At 42.2% G+C, this 18,244-nt stretch overlaps 1 protein-coding gene across 4 annotated transcripts in view; it reads left to right on the top strand.

Moving 5' to 3' along the window:
* Positions 1 to 18,244, top strand: part of LOC122937713 (ATP-binding cassette sub-family B member 5-like) — a 383,155-nt gene that overhangs the window by 74,411 nt on the left and 290,500 nt on the right. For 2 of the 4 annotated variants that reach the window (XM_044292696.1, XM_044292699.1), the window contains exons 11-18: positions 7,346 to 7,456; positions 7,566 to 7,691; positions 8,227 to 8,430; positions 8,919 to 9,089; positions 9,204 to 9,365; positions 10,632 to 10,793; positions 12,110 to 12,253; positions 12,492 to 12,596. In XM_044292696.1, the coding sequence (XP_044148631.1) occupies positions 7,346 to 7,456; positions 7,566 to 7,691; positions 8,227 to 8,430; positions 8,919 to 9,089; positions 9,204 to 9,365; positions 10,632 to 10,793; positions 12,110 to 12,253; positions 12,492 to 12,596 (1,185 nt within the window). Of the gene's footprint in view, positions 1 to 7,345; positions 7,457 to 7,565; positions 7,692 to 8,226; positions 8,431 to 8,918; positions 9,090 to 9,203; positions 9,366 to 9,405; positions 9,678 to 10,631; positions 10,794 to 12,109; positions 12,254 to 12,491; positions 12,597 to 18,244 lie in introns of those variants that run through there. The other 2 variants (XM_044292700.1, XM_044292702.1) reach the window with 2 other exon arrangements.

Below are 18,244 nucleotides of genomic sequence, written 5' to 3' on the forward strand. Positions count from 1 at the left end.
CCTCAAGCCATATAACGCCATGCGCAAAACCCGGGCATGGTACAAAAAAGTTGCGGTCTACTTGGTGCAGGTTGCCATGTACAACTCTTTTGTACTATCCCGAAGCGCTGGCAGCACAGGGACATTCCTCCAGTTCTATGAGGCAGTCCTCAAGGCCCTGATCTTTTCGGACCGGGAAAGAGCAGGCCGGAGTACCTCGGGAACTGTAGGCGCCCGGATCGTCCCTGGCCAACACTTTCCAGGTGTGGTCCCCCATACTGGAAAGAAGGGACGAACCCAAAAAAAGTGCAGAGTGTGTCGCAGGAGGGGGATACGGAAGGACACGACTACTCAGTGCGACACATGCCCCGATCATCCGGGCCTCTGCATTGACGGTTGCTTCAGGGAGTATCACACTTCCATGGAGTACTAAATTTATATCCCAATTTAGGACTGACATGGGATAAAAAAAAAAAATGGTTCTCAGACTTGAGACACCCAAAAAAACTAAAATAATTTATTAAAAGTAGACATAGGTATTGCCGCGTCTGTAATAATCTCCTCTATAAAAATGCCCCATGACCTAACCCCCCAGATTAACACGGTCCAGAAAAAAAAAAAAGGTGCAAAAAAAGTTTTTTTTTGTCACCTTACATAATAAAAAGTTTAATAGCAAGCGATCAAAAAGTCATATAGCCCCCAAATTAGTGCCAATACAACCGTCATCTCATCCCGCAAAAAATGAGCCCCCACATAAGATAATCAGATTAAAAAAAAAATTGAAAATGACCCTTAGACTTTAGAGATACAAATTTTTTTTTAGGGTATCAAAAAGGATAATATAGTCTAAAACCTAAATTATTGTAAAAAAAAAGTTGATTTATTAGGTATCGCCACGTCCGTAAGAATCTCCTCTATAAAAATACCCCATGACCCAACCCCCCAGATTAACACAGTAAAAAAAAAAATAGGTGCAAAAAATTTTTTTTTTGTCACCTTACATAACAAAAAGTTTCATAGCAAGCGATCAAAAAGTCATATAGCCCCCAAAATAGTGCCAATAAAACCGTCCGCTCATCCCGCAAAAAATGAGCCCCCACATAAGATAATTGGCTAAAAGAAAATTAAAAAAATTACACTTAGACTTTAGAGATACCCAAAAAAAAAAGTTGTATCAAAAAAGATAATATAGTCAAAAACCTAAATAATTGTAAAAAAAAGTAGACTTATTAGATATTGCCGCGTCCGTAAGAATCTCCTCTATAACAATATCCCATGACCTAACTACCCAGATTAACACGGTTAAAAAAAAAAACAAAAAAACGGTGCCAAAACCGCTATTTTTGGCACTTTTCCATTTCAGTCCGTTTTTTCCGGTAAGAAAACAAGGGTTAACAACCAAACAAAAGTTAAAATTTATTACCCTGATACTGCAGTTTACAGAAACGCCACATTTGTGGTCGTAAACTGCTGTATCCGTAAAAGGGAGGCTGCAAAAGGAAAGGACCGACATGGTTTCTGGAAGGCCGATTTTGATGGCCTTTTTTATTGACACCATATCCCTTTTGAAGCCCCCCTGATGCCCCCCTAGAGTAAAAACTCCCTAAAATTGACCCCATCTAAGAAACTACACCCCTCAAGGTATTCAAAAATGATTATACAAACTTTATTAACCCTTTAGGTGTTCCTCAACAGTTAATGGCAAATGGAGATGAAATATCAGAATTTCAATTTTTGGTAACCTTACCTCACAAAAATGTAATATAGAGCAACCAAAAATTATATTTACCCTAAAAATACTCCCCCAAAAAATGCCACCTTATCCCGTAGTTTCCAAAATGGGGTCACTTTTAGGGAGTTTCGACTCCAGGGGTGCATCAGGGGGGTTGAAACAGGACACGGTGTAAATAAACCGGTCCATAAAAATCAGCCCTCCAAAAACCAAACGGCGCACCTTTCACTCTACGCCCCGCTGTGTGGCCGTACAGTAGTGTACGGCCACATATTGGGTATTTCTGTAAACGGCAGAGTCAGGGTAATAAAGATACAGTCTTGTTTGGCTGTTAACCCTTGCTTTGTTAGTAGAAAACATGGGTTAAAATGGAAAATAAGGCAAAAAAATGAAATTTTCCAATTTCATCCCCATTTGCCAATAACTCTTGCGCAACACCTAAAGGGTTAACGACGAATGTAAAATCAGTTTTGAATACCTTGAGGGGTGTAGTTTCTTAGATGGGGTCACTTTTAGGGAGTTTCTACTCTAGGGGTGCATCAGGGGTCTTCAAATGGGACATGGTGTAAATAAACCAGTCCATAAAAATCAGCCCTCCAAAAACCAAACGGCGCACCTTTCACTCTATGCCCCGCTGTGTGGCCGTACAGTAGTTTACGGCCACATATTGGGTGTTTCTGTAAACGGCAGAGTCAGGGTAATAAAGATACAGTCTTGTTTGGCTGTTAACCCTTGATTTGTTAGTGGAAAAAATGGGTTAAAATGGAAAATTAGACAAAAAAATGAAATTTGCAAATTTCATCCCCATTTGCCAATAACTCTTGCGCAACACCTAAAGGGTTAACGACGAATGTAAAATCAGTTTTGAATACCTTGAGGGGTGTAGTTTCTTAGATGGGGTCACTTTTAGGGAGTTTCTACTCTAGGGGTGCATCAGGGGTCTTCAAATGGGACATGGTGTAAATAAACCAGTCCATAAAAATCAGCCCTCCAAAAACCAAACGGCGCACCTTTCACTCTACGCCCCGCTGTGTGGCCGTACAGTAGTGTACGGCCACATATTGGGTATTTCTGTAAACGGCAGAGTCAGGGTAATAAAGATACAGTCTTGTTTGGCTGTTAACCCTTGCTTTGTTAGTAGAAAACATGGGTTAAAATGGAAAATAAGGCAAAAAAATGAAATTTTCCAATTTCATCCCCATTTGCCAATAACTCTTGCGCAACACCTAAAGGGTTAACGACGAATGTAAAATCAGTTTTGAATACCTTGAGGGGTTTAGTTTCTTAGATGGGGTCACTTTTAGGGAGTTTCTACTCTAAGGGTGCATCAGGGGTCTTCAAATGGGACATGGTGTAAATAAACCAGTCCATAAAAATCAGCCCTCCAAAAACCAAACGGCGCACCTTTCACTCTATGCCCCGCTGTGTGGCCGTACAGTAGTTTACGGCCACATATTGGGTGTTTCTGTAAACGGCAGAGTCAGGGTAATAAAGATACAGTCTTGTTTGGCTGTTAACCCTTGATTTGTTAGTGGAAAAAATGGGTTAAAATGGAAAATTAGACAAAAAAATGAAATTTGCAAATTTCATCCCCATTTGCCAATAACTCTTGCGCAACACCTAAAGGGTTAACGACGAATGTAAAATCAGTTTTGAATACCTTGAGGGGTGTAGTTTCTTAGATGGGGTCACTTTTAGGGAGTTTCTACTCTAGGGGTGCATCAGGGGTCTTCAAATGGGACATGGTGTAAATAAACCAGTCCATAAAAATCAGCCCTCCAAAAACCAAACGGCGCACCTTTCACTCTACGCCCCGCTGTGTGGCCGTACAGTAGTGTACGGCCACATATTGGGTATTTCTGTAAACGGCAGAGTCAGGGTAATAAAGATACAGTCTTGTTTGGCTGTTAACCCTTGCTTTGTTAGTAGAAAACATGGGTTAAAATGGAAAATAAGGCAAAAAAATGAAATTTTCCAATTTCATCCCCATTTGCCAATAACTCTTGCGCAACACCTAAAGGGTTAACGACGAATGTAAAATCAGTTTTGAATACCTTGAGGGGTTTAGTTTCTTAGATGGGGTCACTTTTAGGGAGTTTCTACTCTAAGGGTGCATCAGGGGTCTTCAAATGGGACATGGTGTAAATAAACCAGTCCATAAAAATCAGCCCTCCAAAAACCAAACGGCGCACCTTTCACTCTATGCCCCGCTGTGTGGCCGTACAGTAGTTTACGGCCACATATTGGGTGTTTCTGTAAACGGCAGAGTCAGGGTAATAAAGATACAGTCTTGTTTGGCTGTTAACCCTTGATTTGTTAGTGGAAAAAATGGGTTAAAATGGAAAATTAGACAAAAAAATGAAATTTTCCAATTTCATCCCCATTTGCCAATAACTCTTGCGCAACACCTAAAGGGTTAACGACGAATGTAAAATCAGTTTTGAATACCTTGAGGGGTGTAGTTTCTTAGATGGGGTCACTTTTAGGGAGTTTCTACTCTAGGGGTGCATCAGGGGTCTTCAAATGGGACATGGTGTAAATAAACCAGTCCATAAAAATCAGCCCTCCAAAAACCAAACGGCGCACCTTTCACTCTATGCCCCGCTGTGTGGCCGTACAGTAGTTTACGGCCACATATTGGGTGTTTCTGTAAACGGCAGAGTCAGGGTAATAAAGATACAGTCTTGTTTGGCTGTTAACCCTTGCTTTGTTAGTGGAAAAAATGGGTTAAAATAAAAAATTTGACAAAAAAAAGAAATTCTCAAATTTCATCCCCATTTGCCAATAACTCTTGTGCAACACCTAAAGGGTTAACAACGTATGTAAAATCAGTTTTGAATACCTTGAGGGGTGTAGTTTCTTAGATGGGGTCATTTTTGGGTGGTTTCTATTATGTAAGCCTCGCAAAGTGACTTCAGACCTGAACTGGTCCCTAAAAATGTCGTTTTTGTAAATTGCTGAAAAATTTCAAGATTTGCTTCTAAACTTCTAAGCCTTATAACATCCCCAAAAAATAAAATATCATTCCCAAAACAATTCAAACATAAAGTAGACATATGGGGAATGTAAAGTCATCACAATTTTTGGGGGTATTACTATGTATTACAGAAGTAGAGAAACTGAAACTTTGAAATTTGCAAATTTTTCCAAAAATTTGTTAAATTAGGTATTTTTTTTTGACTTCATTTCACCAGTGTCATGAAGTACAATATGTGACGAAAAAACAATCTCAGAACGGCCTGGATAAGTCAAAGCGTTTTAAAGTTATGAGCACTTAAAGTGACACTGGTCAGATTTGCAAAAAACGGCCTGGTCCTAAGGTGTAAAAAGGCTGTGTCCCTAAGGGGTTAATGACCAGGCCACTTTTTACACTTCTGCACTACACTACTTTCACCGTTTATTGCTCGGTCATGCAACTTACAGTGGAAAACCCCCACAAATGACCCCATTTCGGAAAGTAGACACCCTAAGGTATTCACTGATGGGCATAGTGAGTTCATAGACCTTTTTATTTTTTGTCACAAGTTAGCGGAAAATGATGATTTTTATTTTATTTTTTCCTTACAAAGTCTCATATTCCACTAACTTGTGACAAAAAAATAAAAACTTCCATGAACTCACTATGCCCATCATGAAATACCTTGAGGTGTCTTCTTTCCAAAATGGGGTCACTTGTGGGGTAGTTATACTGCCCTGGCATTTTAGGGGCCCAAATGCGTGCGAAGTAGTTTGAAATCAAAATCTGTAAAAAATGGCCGGTGAAATCCAAAAGGTGCTCTTTGGAATGTGGGCCCCTTTGCCCACCTAGGCGGCAAAAAAGTGTCACACATGTGGTATCGCCGTACTCAGGAGAAGTTGGGGAATGTGTTTTGGGGTGTCATTTTACATATACCCATGCTGAGTGAGAGAAATATCTCAGCAAAAACCATTTTTTTATACAAAGTTGGCACTTTACCAAGATATTTATCTCACCCAGCATGGGTATCTGTAAAATGACACCCCAAAACACATTCCCCAACTTCTCCTGAGTACGGTGATACCACATGTGTGACACTTTTTTGCCGCCTAGGTGGGAAAAGGGGCCCACATTCCAAAGAGCACCTTTTGGATTTCACAGGCCATTTTTTACAGATTTTGATTGCAAACTACTTTGCACGCATTTGGGCCCCTAAAATGCCAGGGCAGTATAACTACCCCACAAGTCACCCCATTTTGGAAAGAAGACACCCCAAGGTATTCCGTGAGGGGCATGGCGAGTTCCTAGAATTTTTTTTTTTTTGTCATAAGTTAGTGGAATATGAGACTTTGTAATAAAAAAAATAAAAAAAATCATCATTTTTTCAGTAATTCTTCAGTAGCAGAGCAGTGTCTTAGTATTAGCACAGTGTTTTAATAGCAGTGCAGTGTCTCAGCAGTAGAGCATTGTCTCAGTAGCAGAGCAGTGTCTCAGCAGCAGAGTAGTGTCTCAGTAGCACAGTAGTGTCTCAGTAGCAGAGCAGTGTCTCAGTAGCAGAGCAGTGTCTCAGTAGCAGAGCAGTGTCTGAGTAGCAGAGCAGTGTCTCAGTAGCAGAGCCTTGTCTCAGTAGCAGAGCAGTGTCATAGTAGCAGAGTAGTGTCTCAGTAGCAGAGTAGTGTCTCAGTAGCAGAGTAGTGTCTCAGTAGCAGAGAAGTGTCTCAGTAGCAGAGCAGTGTTTCAGTAGCAGAGCAGTGTCTCAGTAGCAGAGTAGTGTCTCAGTAGCAGAGCAGTGTCTCAGTAGCAGAGTAGTGTCTCACTAGCAGAGCAGTGTCTCAGTAGCAGAGCAGTGTCTGAGTAGCAGAGCAGTGTTTCAGTAGCAGAGCAGTGTTTCAGCACCAGAGTGCCTCAGTGTGTTGTCTTTGAAGACAGTCAGTATTTACAGCAATACTTTACATCTTGTAACATGTAGGGATGTATGCAGCTGTAAGTAAAGATAATGGAGGAGAATTATCAAAACTGATGTAAAGTAAAAACTGGCTTATTTGCCCATTTGCAACCAATCAGATTTCACCTTTAATATTTCAGGGTTCCTTTGGAAAGTGAAAGGTGGAAGCTGATTAGTTGTTATGGGCAAATAAGACAGTTTTCCTTTTCACCAGTTTTGATAAATCTCCCCCACTGTCTGTGAGAGGGAAGAGGGATCCTGGACACTTCAGCCCTTTACATCACACTCCATAAAAACACATCATGATTAAGAACCTATAGATCAAAACACGGAAGCGGGGGTTTAATGGAGTTGGTAAATGCTGTTGGTCTGAAATAAAGCTGCAAGTTATTATGACTGACCCTTCCATGGAGTGCTGGGGATTTTCTCTACTTAAGTCTAGTGAACTTTGTGTTTCAATTCCTCACCATTTACTAGCTATTTGTTTGCTGTCAGTGAATGAGAACACTCTTGATTACATTCAGAGAATAAAACATTAGACAGTTAAGTAATTTTTCATGTGCAAAGTGATCTCGCTCAATTTGCATAATACACAAAAAGGTAGTTGGGCAAATAATTTATGGCAGGTGATTCTTCACCGACTGCTTTTATGTGAACGATTACATTTTATTTTTAGAGTTAACAAATTCTATGCTACAGTTTGTGCATATATTTTCTATGCTTACAATCACAGGTATCTACAATTAACAGTTACTCAACAGAGGGGTACAAGCCTGATAATATAAAAGGAAATATCGAATTTAAAAATGTGCATTTTTGTTACCCTTCAAGACCAAATGTGCAGGTAAATCCATGTTATGTTTTGCTCCATGTTCTCTTATTACATTTTGCTAAGTTTTTTGTGATCTCGTAGCTGTGGACATACATATTATGCTCTTTTCTGTTAACTGAAGGTTTTAAAAGGATTTAATCTAAAAGTAAAATCTGGACAGACTGTGGCATTGGTTGGGCAGAGTGGATGCGGTAAAAGCACCACAGTGCAGCTCCTGCAGAGAATGTACGATCCACAAGAAGGAACGGTAAATATATTTCTTTTTTCTTTCTAAATGAAAACTTTGGAAATGTGATTTTCTATGTATTTAGGCCTCAGTAAGTCTGTATCCAAATGAGCAATATAAAACTCATCCATGTTACAACGCCTAAAAACAGAAAATTTGTAAAGGGCCACTAACTTTTCACATAACTTTTGATATGTCATAGAGAAATATCAAAAGTTTAGATCAGTCGGGGTTTGAGTGCTGAGACCCCCACCACTCCCTAGAATATGGGGAGAGAAGTGCGCATATATGGCGCTATCTCTGTCCTCGCTGCTAAGGGCGGAGTCTAGATGGGTCCATAGACCATAAGAGTTAAATGATGAATTTACCGAAAATTGGATCAAGATATTGCGTGCAGGGATTTTCTTGATTGTCCATGCAAAAAAATTGACAACTGAATCAGCTCATTGACTATTATGTGTCAGCATTCAGTCCATGTTATGTTCTTTCTATACTCGGATTCCACAATGTTGCTCGTCTGAATAAGCTCTTATTTTCTTCGTCTTTGATTTTTTAGATAATGGTTGACAGTCATGATATAAGATCTCTGAATGTTAGACACTACCGAGAAATGATTGGTGTGGTCAGCCAAGAGCCTGTCCTGTTTGCAACAACCATTAAAAACAATATTAAATATGGGAGATTGGATGTGACAGATGAAGAAATAGAGAAAGCAGCTAAGGAAGCCAATGCCTATGATTTCATTATGACACTGCCTGAGGTAAGCATGTGTAGTCTGGCCGGGTGGCACTGGTGACAGACTTCTGATACGAGGGACAATTTTTCAACTTTTCCATAAGGGTAGGTTCATATCTAGCAGCAGTTAAATCTGGTAGTCTGTTCTGGCAGTGAAATTGATCAAATTTTTTTTTCCGTTTTCAATTATTTCACCATTTTCCAATACAAGACATAGTAAATGAAATGGTGCAATTAAAAAATGCATTTTGTCCCACAAAAAATGGGCCCTCAAATAGCTATGTGAACCGGAAAATAAAGTTATAGCTATTGGAATGTGGGGAGTTAAATCAAAACTGCAAAAATGAAAATAGGGCCGGTCTTTATTGGATTATAGCTGCTGTTGCACTGTATAAACTCCTATGCACTGAGCTCACCTTAGTAGTAACTGTAGGCCGACAGCTTTGCAATATGTGAAGTGAAGCTGGAGAATTTATCAATGTATTTTCAATGGATTTTCTCTTTCTTCTTTAGAAATTTGAGACTCTTGTTGGAGAAAGAGGAGCTCAGCTAAGTGGTGGCCAGAAGCAAAGAATAGCAATAGCCAGAGCTTTGGTACGAAATCCAAAAGTACTACTACTGGATGAGGCCACCTCAGCTCTGGACACTGCCAGTGAGTCCGTTGTACAGGCTGCTCTAGACAAGGTAAATCAGTTCATGTGTTATCTGACAAGATATCCAAAGGTCCGAGGATCCTCTAGTACTTTTTGTACAATTATGCCAGTTCAATCTGATAAGAATATTAAAACCTGTTTCCAGGCCATTGAAGGACGTACTACAATCATTATTGCTCACCGCCTGAGCACTGTGTGGACCGCAGATTTGATAGTTGTGGTGGACAATGGCGCTATGGCTGAGCAGGGAACACATTCTGAATTAATGGAGAAAAAAGGAATATATTATTCACTTGTAACAGCACAGGTATGTTCACTGTTAGTATTGAGCGAGTCAAAGTACACAAACTGGACTTTGATTGGAATTTCAGGGAAACTTCAATTCACAGCAAAGCCGAATTTCCTAGTGCTTCGTGGCAACAAATCGATTCTCCATGAATGGCGGTAAAAAATAAATAAAAAATCATACTTAACTCATATGTTTGAGCATGAAGAACCGGCCACCGCCGCCTTAATTGAAGATCCCGTGCGACATCCAGTGCACTGGGACATATTACGTCACCATGTCGGCCGACGTGATGACGTCATCGTGGGCCGCGTAAGATTTCAAATGGATGAGGTAAGTATGATTTTATTTTTATTTTTTAGTTTACACTGTAATATCAATGTCAGATGCCGCGCTCATCTATGATTTTCTCTGTATGTTTTACTTAAATACATACAGATTTGGGCTCAGAAAAAAAGACAACAAAACCAGCCTTCTGAGACCTGCTCTTTCTTTGGGCAAAATACATAGGGGAGGATCACAGATGACATGCATATAAAAAGCCAGTACATAGATACATGCGCATACGTATATTTTATTGGAATCAGAAGGATACACCAGTGCCCCCATACCAGAGCAAAAAATGGGACCTCTTCTGATCTTTATGTTTGGATAGAGTTCTTAGCATGCAGGAGCATTCAAGGCTGATCACTTTTCAATAGAAGTTAGCATATAAATTTGCCTTTTTCAGGGGGCACACAAGAGGTCCACTTGTTGAAAAGCATTGATCCTTCGGGGCTAGTTATATAAGATACCATCTCAAAATTCTATATGTGTAACAGGATCAGTTCACATCTTGCAGTCTTTGGTCAAGTGTGCTTATTCCTATCTGTTCTATCAGCCATAAACTGATAAATGATGACTGTGATCTCCAACTGTATTATCATAAATCCATAGCAACCTGAGCTCCTTCAGTACTAAGCATGGCATGTAAAACATCCCATAATTAACTAGCCATGTGTTCCAATTCTGAATATCTTCCTTTGTATTTCATACTTACAAACTCATGGAAACCTAAGTAAAAGAGTATTTGGAATTTTAAAGAAAACAACCAAAGAATATAAAAGTAGCATAATGCCATCAGTCTGCCCTGATAAAATAATACAGTAAATTCCACTCATCCGCAGTATGTTTAGCTAAAATATATGGAATTGGTTTAGTTTTCCAAGTTTCTCATGGGTCAGGTCATGCTGTAGAGAACCTTTCAAAATAATTTTGTCCCATGAAACCTGAATTTTCTTTTATTAGGCTATACAAGTAGCAGAAAGCACAGCAGCTGGAGAAAATGAAGAAGCAATGCAGGGGAAACCGCCCCTAGTGCAGAGATTATATTCTAACATGTCAAATGAAACATTTTCTGTATCTGAGAAAGGAGAGGAAGAAGACATAGAGGAGGAGGAAACCGAAAAGGTAAAGATTTAAAGGGGCTACATGGGATAAAAGAAAAGACACAGGTTTATCAAGTTTAAGTCCAGGATTTCTTTTTTTATAACCCTCACCTCACAAGATCTGTGAAGTTAGCTATACTTACCTGTTCCTGACTGCTCCATTGCTCCCGGGCTGTAGGCACTGGACTTCCGGTCCCCGAATACGTCACATGCACTGCTGCAGCTAATGGTCCCCAACTGGCACCTGACCCAGCAGTGACATGCGGCTTGGGGAAACATTATCATTGAGGTCGGTCAGCTGCTCTAGACAAGGTAGATTGACTACAGTGGTCAGAAGCCATATATGTCTACATCACCCTGCAGCAGAGAGACTGGAAGCAGCAGAGGATTAAGTGGGGTTACTCCATCTATAACATTTTCTATTTCATAGAGTAAAAAATGCAAACCTAACAAGATAATCAGATATTTTTTTTTTTTATGTAGTAAAACAATATTTACATTTTAAAGGCAGAAAGCCCTAATTTTATTTTTAGTTTGGTCTAGGTATTGCAAAAAAGTGACCCCAGTACATAAGGGGCAGATGGAAGTGCTTTGAGCACATAATTGTTTATGGATTTTATCTGCAAATAAAGCCTTGAAGACGCTGAACCCTTTGGCTGCTTTCAGACAAGCAAGTTCCACACTCCGGACTCACAGCGTGAGTATGCGGCAGCTTCCGTCCTGACCTCCCAGCACTGACGAGGTCGCATAGCATTATATTGAGTTATGATGCTATGTAACCCTTAGAGGTCTGGAATGTATTGTATAACACTGACAGCATTATGTCAGTGTTATCCAGTACAGTCTAGAACTGTAGGGGTTACATAGCATCATAAATCAATATAATGCTATGCGACCCATCAGTGCTGGGAGGTCAGGAGGGTTGCTGCCTCATACATACTTAGCGAGTTCCACCTCATACAGATGGTGGAACTCGCTTGTCTGAAAGGGGCCTTTTTGTTGTTTTTGCTGCAGATGGAGTTGCAAATGTCTGCAGGATCAGAATGCACAGGTTTCGTTTGCAGTATGTTACTATGGGTGCTGTATACATATAGATTTTTTTTTAAGATTACTGGAAAAGATGCTTTATTTTTACCTTAGATTCAAGTTTGTGAATGGCTAAAATATTACATGGACACAAGTGTTGAATAAGCCAGACTTTGCAAACTAAATCTAAAGTCTGTGTGTTGTTGATTGCATTACTTTGTGTACTAGTGGCAACTGTCATCCAAAAGTATCGGATTTGACGACCATGGTATTAGCATGGAAACTAATATTTTTATTTCTTCTTCTCCTCAGGAAAAACTTCCAAATATTTCATTTTTTAAACTATTAAAACTGAATAAATCAGAGTGGCCGTATATTCTGTTTGGAATTCTTGCTGCAACCATAAATGGAGGAGCTCACCCAGCATTCAGTGTAATATTTGCTAAAGTTATAGCTGTAAGTATATTATAGGCATGGATGGTAACCTTCTATATTAACATCACGGACATAAGGCTGTGTTCACACATGCCATTTTTTCCCACAACTGTCCATAAATCACATAAAAAAAATAAAAAATAAAAAATATTCCTGCAATATTTCATGTTTCCGAATTAGTAATTCTAAACATGTAGGATTCATATTAAATAGTTAAAAGTATTGCATTACTGTAAATGTTTCTGTTTCTTTTCCATAGATTTTTGGGACTAACGATGAAGAGTTTATACAAAGCCAAATAAATATTTACTCCATTATAGTCACTGTTATTGGTGTGGTTTCCTTCTTTACATTGTTTGTACAGGTTAGTTAACACTTTATGTCTATGTATTAATTATGTGCATATTTTATTCCTGAGCACCATGCACATGTTCTATCCTGCGATAGGCATATACCTACCTACAAAAGTGTTTACTGCAGTTCTAAAAATCTACAAATACCTTCAATGACTTACATCTCACTGGTCTAAGTATATTCCTACATGTTCTATCTTTATCAGAATTATGTCTCAGTAATGTCCTCTTCAGAAACAAACAAAATCTGGCAGCACACTGTTATACATGCAAACAATAGAACTAGGGATTAGAGATTATTATAAAAAATGGAAGCTGTTAGCGAACATTTTTTATTAGAGATGAGCAAATGGAATCCAACTAAGTGGAATTCGATCCGAATTTCAGTATACATTCGATTTGCCGCTTAGCCGAATTTCCTCGTGTTTCGTGGTAGCAAATTGATTTAACCTGAAATTGTGTAAAAAATCATACTTAGCTCCTCCATGTGCTTGCGACGGACCGGCTGTCTCCATCTTGATTGAAGATCTCAGCCGAAATCCCATGCAATTACGTCATTTCAGACCGCACGAGATTTCACGCAAGATCTTGAAGCAAGATGCTGGCGGCCAGCCCGTCACAAGCAAATGGAGGCGGTAAGTATGATTACATTTTTTTCTGTTAATTTTACACTGTATTATTACTCTCAGATGCCGTGATCATGTATGGGGGTACAATTATGGGGGGTGGCGTTATCGCCGCTCCCTGTCATTGCACCCACTATGTACTAAAAAACTTGCTTCATGACTAGGGATGAGCGAACTCGAACTGTATAGTTCGGGTTCGTACCGAATTTTGGGGTGTCCGTGACACGGACCCGAACCCGGACATTTTCGTAAAAGTCCGGGTTCGGGTTCGGTGTTCGTCGCTTTCTTGGCGCTTTTGTGACGCTTTCTTGGCGCTTTTTGAAAGGCTGCAAAGCAGCCAATCAACAAGCGTCATACTACTTGCCCCAAGAGGCCGTCACAGCCATGCCTACTATTGGCATGGCTGTGATTGGCCAGAGCACCATGTGACCCAGCCTCTATTTAAGCTGGAGTCACATAGCGCCGCCCGTCACTCTGCTCTGATTAGCGTAGGGAGAGGTTGCGGCTGCGACAGTAGGGCGAGATTAGGCAGATTAACTCCTCCAAAGGACTTGATTAATCGATTGATCTGCAGCTGTGCATCATTGAGCTGCTGAAATTCAATTGCTCACTGTTTTTAGGCTGCCCAGACCGTTTGTTAGTCACTTTTTTCTGGGGTGATCGGCAGCCATTTTGTGTCTTGTGGTGCGCCAGCACAAGCTGCGACCAAGTGCATTTAACCCTCAATGGTGTGGTTGTTTTTTGGCTAAAGCCTACATCAGGGTGAAGCTGTCACACCAAGTGCATTTAACCAGCAATAGTCTGTTCATTTTTTGGCCATATACTACATCAGGGGCAAGCTGCGCCTGTCACCAAGTGCATTTAACCCTCAATGGTGTGGTTGTTTTTTGGCTAAAGCCTACATCAGGGTGAAGCTGTCACACCAAGTGCATTTAACCAGCAATAGTCTGTTTATTTCTTGGCCATATACTACATCAGGGGCAAGCTGCGCCTGTCACCAAGTGCATTTAACCCTCAGTAGTGTGGTTGGTCAAGCTGTCACACCAAGTGCATTAAACCAGCAATAGTCTGTTCATTTTTTGGCCATATACTACATCAGGGGCAAGCTGCGCCTGTCACCAAGTGCATTTAACCCTCAATGGTGTGGTTGTTTTTTGGCTAAAGCCTACATCAGGGTGAAGCTGTCACACCAAGTGCATTTAACCAGCAATAGTCTGTTTATTTTTTGGCCATATACTACATCAGGGGCAAGCTGCGCCCGTCACCAAGTGCATTACACCCTCAGTAGTGTGGTTGGTCAAGCTGTCACACAAAGTGCATTTAACCAGCAATAGTCTGTTAATTTTTTGGCCATATACTACATCAGGGGCAAGCTGCGCCTGTCACCAAGTGCATTTAACCCTCAGTAGTGTGGTTGGTCAAGCTGTCACACCAAGTGCATTTAACCAGCAATAGTGTGGTTATTTTTTGGCCATATCCCAGTCTAATTCTGTCAGTAAATCCATACCGGTCACCCAGCGCCTAAATACTAGGCCTCAAATTTATATCCCGCTAAATCTGTCGTTACCGCTGTACTGTTCTGGCTGGGCAAGTTATTTAGTGTCCGTCAAAGCACATTTTTTGTTCTGGGTTGAAATACAATTCCCAATTTAGCAATTTCATAATTTAGTGGTTTCTGCTATATCAGAGCTATTTGAAATCTATCCCTAAAAGGGTATATAATATTCAAGGTGCACATAGGGTCATTCAGAATAACTTCACACACACGCTACTGTGCATTTCCAAGTTTAATTCTGTCAGTAAATCCATACCGGTCACCCAGCGCCTAAATACTAGGCCTCAAATTTATTTCCCGCTAAATCTGTCGTTACCGCTGTACTGTTCTGGCTGGGCAAGTTATTTAGTGTCCGTCAAAGCACATTTTTTGTTCTGGGTTGAAATACAATTCCCAATTTAGCAATTTCATAATTTAGTGGTTTCTGCTGTATCAGAGCTATTTGAAATCTATCCCTAAAAGGGTATATAATATTCAAGGTGCACATAGGGTCATTCAGAATAACTTCACACACACGCTACTGTGCATTTCCAAGTTTAATTCTGTCAGTAAATCCATACCGGTCACCCAGCGCCTAAATACTAGGCCTCAAATTTATATCCCGCTAAATCTGTCGTTACCGCTGTACTGTTCTGGCTGGGCAAGTTATTTAGTGTCCGTCAAAGCACATTTTTTGTTCTGGGTTGAAATACAATTCCCAATTTAGCAATTTCATAATTTAGTGGTTTCTGCTGTATCAGAGCTATTTGAAATCTATCCCTAAAAGGGTATATAATATTCAAGGTGCACATAGGGTCATTCAGAATAACTTCACACACATGCTACTGTGCATTTCAAAGTCTAATTCTGTCAGTAAATCTATACCGGTCACCCAGCGCCTAAATACTAGGCCTCAAATTTATATTCAGCTGAATTTGAATACAATACATTGGGCCAAATAATATTTTTGTTGTTGTGGTGAACGATAACAATGAGGAAAACATCTAGTAAGGGACGCGGACGTGGACATGGTCGTGGTGGTGTTAGTGGACCCTCTGGTGCTGGGAGAGGACGTGGCCGTTCTGCCACATCCACACGTCCTAGTGTACCAACTACCTCAGGTCCCAGTAGTCGCCAGAATTTACAGCGATATATGGTGGGGCCCAATGCCGTTCTAAGGATGGTAAGGCCTGAGCAGGTACAGGCATTAGTCAATTGGGTGGCCGACAGAGGATCCAGCACGTTCACATTATCTCCCACCCAGTCTTCTGCAGAAAGCGCACAGATGGCGCCTGAAAACCAACCCCATCAGTCTGTCACATCACCCCCATGCATATCAGGGAAACTGTCTGAGCCTCAAGTTATGCAGCAGTCTCTTATGCTGTTTGAAGACTCTGCTGGCAGGGTTTCCCAAGGGCATCCACCTAGCCCTTCCCCAGCGGTGGAAGACATAGACTGCACTGACACACAACCACTTATGTTTCCTGATGATGAGGACATGGGAATACCACCTCAGCATGTCTCTGATGATGACGAAACACAGGTGCCAACTGCTGCGTCTTTCTGCAGTGTGCAGACTGAACAGGAGGTCAGGGATCAAGACTGGGTGGAAGACGATGCAGGGGACGATGAGGTCCTAGACCCCACATGGAATGAAGGTCGTGCCACTGACTTTCACAGTTCGGAGGAAGAGGCAGTGGTGAGACCGAGCCAACAGCGTAGCAAAAGAGGGAGCAGTGGGCAAAAGCAGAACACCCGCCGCCAAGAGACTCCGCCTGCTACTGACCGCCGCCATCTGGGACCGAGCACCCCAAAGGCAGCTTCAAGGAGTTCCCTGGCATGGCACTTCTTCAAACAATGTGCTGACGACAAGACCCGAGTGGTTTGCACGCTGTGCCATCAGAGCCTGAAGCGAGGCATTAACGTTCTGAACCTTAGCACAACCTGCATGACCAGGCACCTGCATGCAAAGCATGAACTGCAGTGGAGTAAACACCTTAAAAACAAGGAAGTCGCTCAGCCTCCCCCTGCTACCTCTTCTGCTGCTGCCGCCTCGGCCTCTTCTGCTGCTGCCGCCTCGGCCTCTTCCTCCGCCTCTGGAAGAACGTTGGCACCTGCTGCCCAGCAAACAGGGGATGTACCACCAACACCACCACCACCTCCGACACCAAGCGTCTCAACCATGTCACACGGCAGCGTTCAGCTCTCCATCTCCCAAACATTTGAGAGAAAGCGTAAATTCCCACCTAGCCACCCTCGATCCCTGGCCCTGAATGCCAGCATTTCTAAACTACTGGCCTATGAAATGCTGTCATTTAGGCTGGTGGACACAGACAGCTTCAAACAGCTCATGTCGCTTGCTGTCCCACAGTATGTTGTTCCCAGCCGCCACTACTTCTCCAAGAGAGCCGTGCCTTCCCTGCACAACCAAGTATCCGATAAAATCAAGTGTGCACTGCGCAACGCCATCTGTAGCAAGGTCCACCTAACCACAGATGCGTGGACCAGTAAGCACGGCCAGGGACGCTATATCTCCCTAACTGCACACTGGGTAAATGTAGTGGCAGCTGGGCCCCAGGCGGAGAGCTGTTTGGCGCACGTCCTTCCGCCGCCAAGGATCGCAGGGCAACATTCTTTGCCTCCTGTTGCCACCTCCTCCTTCTCGGCTTCCTCCTCCTCTTCTTCCACCTGCTCATCCAGTCAGCCACACACCTTCACCACCAACTTCAGCACAGCCCGGGGTAAACGTCAGCAGGCCATTCTGAAACTCATATGTTTGGGGGACAGGCCCCACACCGCACAGGAGTTGTGGCGGGGTATAGAACAACAGACCGACGAGTGGTTGCTGCCGGTGAGCCTCAAGCCCGGCCTGGTGGTGTGCGATAATGGGCGAAATCTCGTTGCAGCTCTAGGACTAGCCAGTTTGATGCACATCCCTTGCCTGGCGCATGTGCTGAATTTGGTGGTGCAGAAGTTCATTCACAACTACCCCGACATGTCAGAGCTGCTGCATAAAGTGCGGGCCGTCTGTTCGCGCTTCCGGCGTTCACATCCTGCCGCTGCTCGCCTGTCTGCGCTACAGCGTAACTTCGGCCTTCCCGCTCACCGCCTCATATGCGGCGATGACGCCGTTATCAGCGTTACAATACCACTTCTATGTCTCCTTGAGAAAACACTTAGGGCGATGATGGAAGAGGAGGTGGCCCAGGAGGAGGAGGAAGAGGGGTCATTTTTAGCACTTTAAGGCCAGTCTCTTCGAAGTGACTCAGAGGGAGGTTTTTTGCAACAGCAGAGGCCAGGTACAAATGTGGCCAGCCAGGGCCCACTACTGGAGGACGAGGATGAGGAGGAGGTGGAGGAGGATGAGGATGAAGCATGGTCACAGCGGGGTGGCACCCAACGCAGCTCGGGCCCATCACTGGTTCGTGGCTGGGGGGAAAGGCAGGACGATGACGATACGCCTCCCACAGAGGACAGCTTGTCCTTACCCCTGGGCAGC

The sequence above is a fragment of the Bufo gargarizans genome, chromosome 5 (assembly GCF_014858855.1).
Source record: "Bufo gargarizans isolate SCDJY-AF-19 chromosome 5, ASM1485885v1, whole genome shotgun sequence".
Taxonomy (NCBI): domain Eukaryota; kingdom Metazoa; phylum Chordata; class Amphibia; order Anura; family Bufonidae; genus Bufo; species Bufo gargarizans.